Source organism: Panthera pardus, unplaced genomic scaffold, assembly GCF_024362965.1.
Source record: "Panthera pardus isolate Hobbes unplaced genomic scaffold, ASM2436296v1 HiC_scaffold_2, whole genome shotgun sequence".
Taxonomy (NCBI): Eukaryota; Metazoa; Chordata; class Mammalia; order Carnivora; family Felidae; genus Panthera; species Panthera pardus.
This window is the reverse complement of record NW_026526765.1, coordinates 123,269,058-123,278,525: the sequence shown is the minus strand read 5'-3', so window position 1 is coordinate 123,278,525 and position 9,468 is coordinate 123,269,058. Positions and strand designations below refer to the sequence as shown.

The 9,468-nt window shown below is 58.3% G+C and overlaps 2 protein-coding genes and 1 long non-coding RNA gene across 3 annotated transcripts in view; 1 reads left to right on the top strand and 2 right to left on the bottom strand.

Annotated features, from left to right (window-relative positions):
- Positions 1-9,468, top strand: part of LOC109252144 (uncharacterized) — a 154,632-nt gene that overhangs the window by 90,744 nt on the left and 54,420 nt on the right. The gene's annotated exons all lie outside the window — the stretch shown is intronic.
- Positions 1,484-4,290, bottom strand: MZB1 (marginal zone B and B1 cell specific protein). The gene is made up of 4 exons (XM_019424353.2): positions 3,689-4,290; positions 2,439-2,563; positions 1,959-2,069; positions 1,484-1,861 (listed from the first exon to the last, which is right to left on the bottom strand). The coding sequence occupies exons 1-4, from the start codon at positions 3,890-3,892 to the stop codon at positions 1,705-1,707; spliced, it is 597 nt and encodes a 198-aa protein (XP_019279898.1). The 5' UTR covers positions 3,893-4,290; the 3' UTR covers positions 1,484-1,704.
- On the bottom strand, positions 4,557-9,194 carry PROB1 (proline rich basic protein 1). Its single transcript, XM_019424335.2, has one exon. The coding sequence runs from the start codon at positions 9,111-9,113 to the stop codon at positions 6,048-6,050; it is 3,066 nt and encodes a 1,021-aa protein (XP_019279880.2). The 5' UTR covers positions 9,114-9,194; the 3' UTR covers positions 4,557-6,047.

The window sequence follows — 9,468 nt, the reverse complement described above, 5'->3', positions numbered from 1 at the left end:
CTTCCAAACTTCTTAGCATTTTCCTCCCCACCTGCCTCTCTCCACCCCAGTACTCCCCAGGGGGCTATGGAGACAGAGCTCCACCCCTTACACTTAGGTGCACAAGTCCCACAGACATTCAGTTCAACCCAGCCACATGCCACACACACAGAAACAAGGCAGATATGTTGTACATGGTTTCAGATACACAAACAAATGGATCCACTGCACTCAGACTGTGCTGCAGTGTATCTAAATCACTCCATGTAGGGGCGCCTGGGTGGCTCAGTCAGTTGAGCGTCGGCTCAGGTCATGATCTCACAGTCAGTGGTTTCTAGCCCCTCGTCGGGCTCTGTGCTGACAGCTCAGAGCCTGGAGCCTGTTTCAGATTCTGTGTCTCCCTCTCTCTCTGCCCCTCCCCTGTTTGCACTCTGTCTCTGTCTCAAGAATAAATAAACAGTAGAAGAAAAAAAAAACTTAAAAAAATAAATAAATCACTCCATGTAATCACAGGGCCACACAGATCCATGTCATAGGATCCCATCTCCACACCCAATACACTGGCAGCTCAGCTGGTTCCTTGGGCCCTGGCTCTCTTCCTGGTGACTAGGGGTTCTCTCCTGGGGTGAAGGCCAGGGAGGAGGGGCCTCAGGCAGATAGGGACCAGGTAATGGAATGTAGGGGACCAGGCTGCAGTATAGCTCATAAAATCTGGAGGGGTCAGGTCCTGCCTGGGGCACCCCTATTCCTCCAGCAATGACTTCCCCCCGAATTCCCCAAATCTGAATCCCCTCCCAGCCCTGTCACTACTCAAACTTGGACTTGGTTTGAGCCTCCTTTATTTTCTAAGCCTTGGTTTCGGTGTCTGTCAACTGGGGATTAGAGTGTCTGTTCTGTCCACCTCCCAGGGCTTCAGCAGATCAGAGAGACACCCACAAAAGAAACTACAAGGTATAGCACTGCCTGTCCACAGGTTCCCAGACTTAGGTGGGGCCCAGGTGGAACCATTTCCTCCATTGCTAAGGAAAGTTCTCAGGCCAGAAGAATTTCTGGGGAGAGCAGGACTTAGAATCAAGATACTGAATCCAGCACGTTCCAGGAACCCTGCCCTCCCCAGTCCCAGGCAGACACCTAGGGCTCAATCATGCCAGCTAGGGTCAGAGGTAGAGTCCGGAAACTGAACAGCTGCTGGGCATAGACCCAGTTAGACCAGTGTTCAGGGAGGGGCACAGATAGCAGAGTGCTAAGTAGGCGTGTCCACAGGTAGTCTGCTCATGGAGTTTTCCTTTTCTCTCATGATGGATCTGGGTTTTATCATTCATATAACTGATTCCATATGCCTTTGACAGCTTGCTCACATTTCTAGCCATGACAGGTTTCACCTACCTCTGGAAAACTGTATGGAAGTGTATTTGGCCCTCTCTAGGTACAACCTCAGCAGAAATACCAAAGTCTGACTTTCCAGCCCCGTGAGCACCTTTTGCAGAGGGAAGAAATCAAGAAATGGAGGTCACTGGGTTTTATTTGAGTCCAGAAGGGAAGGCCTCGCCTCACACACACCAGGCCCCAGTGTTCTAAAGCCTGAGGAGGGGGGTGGTGGCCATGGCAGCACAGAAAAGCATGGCCTCCCTGCCCTCCAGGCAGCCTGCACAAAGGAGTAGGACAGATCCAGAGGAAGCCCAGCTCCCTTCAGGGGCTGACCAGGAAGGGGAAGGAGCAGTTGGACTAGAGCTCTGTCTTCGTGACAGGTGCCTCCTCTGAGCAGGCCCCCTGGGGGCCTCCACACAGCAACGCCTCCAGAGCCTCTCGGCCTTGTTGGTGGGCTTCGTAGATCTGGTCTTCTCCAAACTCCCCCAGGTAGTGCAAACATGTCATGGAGAGCCTACGGGAGCCCAGCAAGAGCCTCAGACTTTGCCTGCCCCACAGGGGGCTGATCAAGTCTCCAAAGTCTCCATTCCACCCCCCATTCCTGCCATCACCTGGTGGGCCAGGGGCCCCCTGTGATCATCACGCTGATGTTTGGCTCTGGCCCCTTGCTGAGTCCTGGGCCCGTGAGACGTTTCACCTGGTTCACTTCTCGGACCCCGTAGCTGGAAGCAGTGGGGAGGAGAGATACAGCATTAGTGGGAGCCCTGCCAGCAAGGGATCCATCCCCACATGAAGCTGAGCACACTGGGCATTTGCTGAAGCCAGAGCCCAGATTCTGATCTTCCCTGATGGAAAACTGAGGACCAGAGAGGGAAAGCCCCTGGCCCAAGGTCACACAGCAACCATATATCCTGGCCACCTACCATTCTACTTGCTCCTAGCTCCAGAGCTCAGACTGCCTCACAGCCAGCCCCCTACCTTAGACCAGAGCCCTAGTGGATTGTGTGTCTGGCGTGAGTGGGAGAATGAGAACCTCTACGCATCATCCCTTCCCCTGGGGGAGGGTGGTAGGGACCAGACTTTTGACTCACCCCTGCCAGGTCTGGGAGCAGCTCTGGTCCAGGATGTCTGTGTATACTGATTCACTCAGCTCCTGCTGCCCTCCTGAGTCCCGGGTGTGAAGCTTGGCCTCTGCCTTTGCCAAATGTTGCCACATCTAGAACAAGGAGGGGCTGAGAGCCAGGACTTTTGGACTGCTCAATGGTGGGAGAGGGGCAGACAGGAGCCTGGGTCTCCGGGAGAAAGTGAGGTAAGCCTTTTGAGCAGGAAACTCCTGTGAACAGGCTTCATGGCCCTCCCACAGGCTCGGAAAGCTGAGACTGGGTCTGCTGAGATAGGATCCACTTCCCTGGAATGGGGTGGGTGGGAAACTCTGAAGTGGAAAGTTAGGCCTGAGCACTGGGCCTCCTTCCCCAGGGCACACCTGCCCATCAGCACATGATATTTTATTTTATTTTTTTAAGTTTATTTATTTTTAAGAGAGAGAAAGAATCCCAAGCAGACTCCTGCACTGTCAGTGCAGAGCCCGACATGGGGCTCAAGCCCAGAAAATGCAAGATCATGACCTGAACTGAAACCAAAAGTCGATGCTTAGCTGACAGAGCCATTCTTCTTCTTAAACCACAAGAAGGAAAGAAAAAAGAAAAAAAAAAAAAAAAAAAACAGAGCCCAGTCTTCAATGACACGTGTGCTCATAGGCTCCCCTCCCCCCATAGAGATATTCAGGCATGCTTGACAGGCTTGTGCATGAACGCGAGATACACACATACTCATATATTCATGTACTCAACCCACATGCACACATGCACATATACACCAGTGCTCCCTGGTCATATTTTGGGAAGGAGCCCCAACCCGAGGATAAGCCTGGAAAAGAAAGAGTCCAAGAGGACAAGCTCATGACTACCTAGGGTCTCAAGATATTGTGGAATGGGTGTCCCAGATAATCTGCTTGCTGTTGGGCAGAGAGATGGGTAAACTGAGGCATGGAGGTTTAGGTGAGGTGAAGGTGGAAATATCATGGAAGGCTGAATCTAACTCGATACCCTGGGATTGAGAGTTTAGAAATCAAAGGCCAGGGGCGCCTGGGTGGTTCAGTCAGTTAAGCGTCCCACTTTTGATTTCGGCTCAGGTCATGATCTCACATATATAAATAAATATTTTAAAAAAAAGAAAGAAAAAGAAATCAAAAGCCAATAGTAGAATCTGAGGTAGAAGGAGGGGACTGTCTTCAAGAGGGGCCTGGATAGGGTCAGGGGAACTGCTGGGGGGAGGTACTCACCTGGTAGGCCACCGCCCTGCAGGCATCACAGCGCAGGTGAGCAGGCATATGAGCTGAGTACTTCTCCTCATCGTCCAGCTGCGGGGCAGTGGCTGTGAGTGGAGCCCTGTCTCCAAGGCCCCCTGGGATGCCCCAGGCTCCCAGCAGCAGCAGTGTCAGTGTCAGTGACAGCCTCATGGTCTGTGGAGCTGGCTCAGTGAGCATGGGCTGTGGTTGGGGTGCAGGTGTGCATGCGTATGTGTGCAGTGGGGGCCGCCCCGGAACTCCTGACCCAACCAATGGGGAACCAACACCTCACTCCTCCCACTCTCTCCCTTCCCCCAGGGCCCTGAAGATGCCACGTGTGCACCTCCTCTAGTGGGATCCTTGCTTCAGCCAACTCAACTCCATTTCACAGATAGGGAACAATGATGTAAGGAGGGGGGCTGAGCGTGGGCAAGAACACATGGGAGCTGATACCTCCCATGTCCTGGGATCTGGCAACTCAGTGGGCACTGTCCTGAGTACCTTGGGGGAAGAGGTACTTGGTTAGTGTCATTTTTATGAGCACATGAAGGCTCAGAGAGAAGTGACAAATCCAAGACCATACAGCTACAAGGGCCATACTGAAACTGTAATCCAAACCTGATTGACCCCAAAGCCACTGGCCACTCAGCCACCAGGAGGAATTAGGTCACAGGCATGGCTGCCAGCCTAGGGCTCCCTCCCTGGGAGGCAAGTTTGCTGAGGCAAGGATGCCACGGCACATGAAAGACACACATGGGCTCCTTCCCTGAGCCTGAGGGCCATACCAAGGCATGGAAGAGCATTATGGGGGGTGTTAGGGGTTGTGATAGGAAATCAGAAATCAGACAAGTTACACCAGTCATTCCGACCATCATGGCTCATTGGGTCAGTGATTTATTGCACACCAGGATGAGGTGAGGGGACCAGGAGCAGCCCAGGGCCCTTCATGTCATCAGAACCAGCATCTGTGGCCATAAGAAGATGTTCAGGTTATTCTGACTCATAGTTCTCCTGGTCAGCTTCCAGTCCAAGGCAGAGAGGCAGACAGATAGACTTCAAGGGACCCAGACCCCCCAGAGGCCTGGAACCTAAGTAAGGCATCCATCTCTGTCCCCAACAACTGCTTCTAATGGGAACTCTTCTTCCACAAACTCATCACATCATCACTTATCAGTTCAACAAGCTTCTGCCAATTCAAGCTCAGAACTCCACACAGACCCCCATGCAGAGCATCTCCTACCCCATTCATCTCTCTCAGGCCTCCTCAGAGGCTCCTATAATCTCAGGGCAATTAGAACACAGGCCCTTCCTTGCTGTGCCCAGCCTGCAGAGCCACCCCCTCTCTGGGCATGGTTGCCACAACTGTTACTGAGGCAGTTGAACCAGTTGAGGCTCCATGTCTCTGTCCCCGCCTCATCCCGACCCCAGGGGCATCCCTTTTACTGCCAGCCTTAACTCATCCTCCATTACACCCAGAACCCAGAATGGTCAAGAGGTTCTGCCTGTAAGTCCTTCCTGATGATTCACTTCATCTGCTTTCCACTCTGGGTGGGGATGGCTTAAGCCCCCACTCCTGGCCCTAGGATGAGCCAGCTCAGCTCTGAGGGCTTAGAGAAGCCAAGTCAGATGCTGAGGTTAAGGGGAGGATGAGAGTTGGGGCTCCCAGTTGGAGACTACAGCTGCCTCCCCACCCAACCCCCATCCCCAGGCTGACTGTCCATAACCATAACCACTTCCATATTACTTCCCTGCTCTGCCTCCACCTGCTGTCTCAACAGCTCTCCTTCTCAGACCCTGCCTGGCCTAGGGGCTGCACTGGCCACTTTCCCACACAGCCTCCCAGGCCAAGGCTCACACCCTCTTCCAAAGAATAACAAAGTTGCTAGCCAGAGTCCTTCTCCTTCCATCCCACCAGTGCTCACTAGCCTGCTCCATCTCAGCTGGGTCCACCATTCAGGGAGGGACAGACAGCTCACTACCTCTGGGAGCAGCCCAGACCTCTGCTGCTCCTATTTCTTGTTGCCCCTAGCAAACCCCAACAGCCCCTCAAATTGGCTCCTGGGGACAACTCTTGAGACCCCTCACTTTTACACACACACAAACACACTACACTCTGGGAATGCTTGGGAAAGGAGTATACAATTTTGTTGGGGGAGGAAGTAGGCAGCCACTTTCTGAATTCCAGCTCCATCAGTCCCAAAGTTTCAGATACATTCTCTGAAGGTAACTTCCGGTCTGAAGATTGGATGCGATGAGTAAAAGAAAGAGGTGATAGAAGGAAAGAAGGGCAGGGGACTGGATGCCAGAACCTCCAGGGCTACCAACAGGCCCCAACACCATGGGGGATCAGACCTCACACTGGGAACAAGGACCCTTTGCCGGGCTGGGCTGAACCTGAGCTGTTGGGTGGAGCACAGAGGAGCAGAGGGGGTGCGGGGCTGGGGGTTCCACTCACTGGCAGATAATACATCCCGTCCAGGTGCCCCGCCTCAGAGGCCCAGGGTAGTGGGGGGCCGCTGAAGGCCGGCGGGCCCGGGGATGGCGGCATCGACAGGCTGGGGATAGGCCCATAGGTGGGCGGGTAGAGGCTGGAGCCCAGGGCCAGCGGGGTGTAGACGCGGCGGGGTGGCCCTGGGGGCGATGGCGGCAGCAGCACCTCTACATATTGCCCGCTCTCTGGGTCGAAGAGCAGCCGTAGCCGAGGCTGTCGCGGCGCCTCCACAAAGTAGTATCGGCCGCTCTCGGGGTCCACCAGGACCTTCCCCGGATACGCGGTCCCAGGTGGCTTCCGCGCCCCCTGGAAAGGGCCTTCTGGGGACCGGTCCATCGGTGGCGCTGACGCGGCGCGGGGCTGGGGCGGAGCCGTTCTGCCTGCCGACGCCTGGGGCTCCCGCGGGAGAGACGACTGGACAGAAGTCGCGGTCTCTGGAGCCACACGAGGCGTCTCCAATTTGGGTGCTATCCCAGGGCTCAAGCTAGGGTTCGCCTGAGGGGAGCTGGGACAGGGTGGTCTGGATGGTTGGGGCCCGGCTGGCCCTATGGGCGACTGCTGGGGTGAGGTGCGAGCGCCTCCTAGAGGGCTGGTCCGCCCCTGGCCGTCAGGGACCAGGCGCTGGACCTCCGCATCCCGGTTCTCTACGCCAGAACCGCGCACCAGGACTCCCCCAGGTCCCTCCCGCCGGCGGCCCAAGGCCAGTGCACCAGGCAGGCGGATCTCAGTGCGCGCGAAGGGTTTTGCGGTGCTGTTCTCTGCTCTCCGCCTCAGGACCCCGTTGGGCTGTGAAGCATCCCGGGGGACTGTGTCGGGGGACGGCTCTGGGGGCTCGTAGGGGTGCGTCACGACTGGCAGAAAGTCCTTCAGATAAACAGAAGTGTAGTGAGCTGGGGCTGGGGACTCCAACGCCTGGAACTCTTGTGTCTTGGATGAGCCGCCCTCCTCTCCGCGGGGTTCCGCGGGAGGCGCAGGCAGCCCCGAACCTGGTGTTCCCGGAGGAAAGCTTGGCGCGTACGTGGTCTTCACCATCTTGCGCACGTCGCGGGGCCGTGGAATGGCCACGCGCGGACGTCCCGAGGCTGCTTCTCCAGGGCCCGAGACTTCCCGGTGCACATCGGCATCCAAGGTGCCCACGAGGCGACTGAGGGGCAGCTCGGGTGCAGCCACTTCTGGCGACGGCTGACTGCCTCGGAAGGCAAGTTTCCGCATCTCCCGCGTGGACGGACTCTGCGCGTCTGTGAGCTCGGGGGTCCTGGGGGCGGACGGTCTAGGCAGCGCCAGCTCCTCCTGCCCTATCCCATTTAGAGCTTCCGATGTAGGTACTATCGATGAGCCCTGCAGTGTGGGATCCCACGTCTCTTGGGGAGATGGGTTCCACGTCCCATTAGTACGATCTGGAGGCTCCAGTGAGGACAAGGCCGGCGGGGACGGGCTCCTATTGCCTTCTGCGGTATTCCCAACTGCAGGTTTCGGAACCTCCCACAGGGAAGGGGCTTCGGGGGATGGGCTTCTTGTTCTGGCAACACCCTGATTCCACTGAGAACGGATCGGTGGGGAAGGGCTTCTTCTGCTGACAGTTTCCTCGATAGCAGGATCCTGATCTCCCCAGGCAGAGGATGCCTCGGGAAACGACGGGCTACTTACTCTCTGAATAGCTCGATTCCACGGAGGCAGATTCTGGGGGGACGGGCAGTGAGGACCCCGTACGGTCCCATTTGGAGCCTGCCACAGTGGGGACGAGCTCCTAGGTTTTCCAGCCTTACTCGGAACCTCCCGGGGGTCCCTAGACTCAAAAGGCGGAGACGGTTCTCTCAGGATGGTTCGATCCAGAGTCTCTCGCGGGAACCGAGTCTTGAGTTCCTGACTGTGCGCCTCCTGAATCTTCTCCCCTGACTGCAGGAAGATGCTGGAACTAACCGGACCCAGCGGCTCGGTCCCCGGCGCGGGCTTGTCACGCCGAATCGCGCGCTCTCGGAGGCTAGGCCACGGCCGTGGTGCCCTGGCGGGGGCTGAACTATGATGCACGCGGGGTGGCCGAGACCTGGCCTCCTCCAGGACCTTTCGGGTACTGCGGGCCGTTTCCCGGGTCGCACACTCCAGCCGCCCCGTGGGCCCGAAGGTGGCGCTGCTCCGGGCAGGGGCCGCAGGGCTTAGTTTTCTGGCCAGTGCTGTCTGCACTAGACCCGCGGCTTCCTGCAGGCGGCCCAGCGACTCATCCAGGGAGCCAGTGCGCAGAAGCAGTCGGGGGCGCGGCGCGCCCGCCTCCCGCGGGGGGCTCCGGCGTCGGGGGCGCAGCTCAATTTGACGCTTGGGCACAGTCCGGGGTCTGGCGGGCTCGGCACGTTCCTCCAGCGCCACCTCCACACACTCGAACTGCGCCGGGGTCCCAGGACTTGGCCCGCGGGGCCGCAGCTCCAGGTAAGTGGCCCAGCGGGAGCCACCGTTCGGGGCCTGAGGCGTCGGTGTTGCTGGAGCAGGAGTCGCGGGCCCGGGCGGAGAGAGGCTGCGGAAAGCTCGAGCGGTGAGCTGTTGCACCTCGCTATCCGCCGCGTCGGAGCGGCTGAACAGGGCCCCGGCGCCGAAGATGACTTCCATCTCCCCCGACGGCAGCATGCGCAGCTGGGGCTGGGGTGGCCGCGGGCCGGAGCCCGGGCCTCGCGGGAAACCCGAGCTGGTCCCGAGCTGCTGGCGGCTATTCTGGGCGCTGACGGACAGGCGAGGCTGCGCGCCCGCCCCCAGCGCAGGGGCCACCCCGGGCCAATTCGCTCGGCACTCCGCGTCCGGCCCAACGTCCGGGGGCTCTGGAGAACCCGGAGCCGTGTGGTAGGAACCTGACGAACCGGAGGAGTCCTGGCGCCGGGCGGGGACCTCAGGCAGGCGCCCTGGGAGCCCAGGCAGGGCTGGCGGTGCGAGCGCGGTCAGCATGGTGGGGCTGGACGCCGCGCACTACCTCCCTCACGTTAGCCTCCGCCGGTGCCGCGGGCGCCCGCACTGTCCCCGCCCCGCCCGCGGGTGTCGTGGGGTCACCGCGCCTTAAAGCGGCCGCGTCCGCTCGCGAAGCGGTGGCGTCGCTAGCAGGAGAGACTTGGGCCCTAGGCTCTACTTTTCCAGCTTTCTCCCCTGGCGCGGGCCAGAAGCCTAGGGTGCATCGCCAGGCTTTGGCTGACATGAAGGTGAGGGAAAGGCAGGTGTGCAACTTGAAGCCAGGGGCTAGGCCCATCTCCACTCCTCCACAGGCTAGGAAACAGGATGAGCAGGGGTCTGCCTAACAAGGACCATG

What these genes read in the sequence shown, in the direction of transcription:
- PROB1 (XM_019424335.2), bottom strand. Translation starts at nt 9,113, where the DNA reads ATGCTGACCGCGCTCGCACCGCCAGCCCTGCCTGGGCTCCCAGGGCGC.
- MZB1 (XM_019424353.2), bottom strand. Translation starts at nt 3,892, where the DNA reads ATGCTCACTGAGCCAGCTCCACAGACCATGAGGCTGTCACTGACACTG. An exon ending in GCAGGGCGGTGGCCTACCAG is followed by an intron (nt 2,564 to 3,688) that starts GTGAGTACCTCC and finishes TCCTTGTTCTAG; the next exon opens with ATGTGGCAACATTTGGCAAA. An exon ending in GGGGGCCCCTGGCCCACCAG is followed by an intron (nt 1,862 to 1,958) that starts GTGATGGCAGGA and finishes GGGCTCCCGTAG; the next exon opens with GCTCTCCATGACATGTTTGC.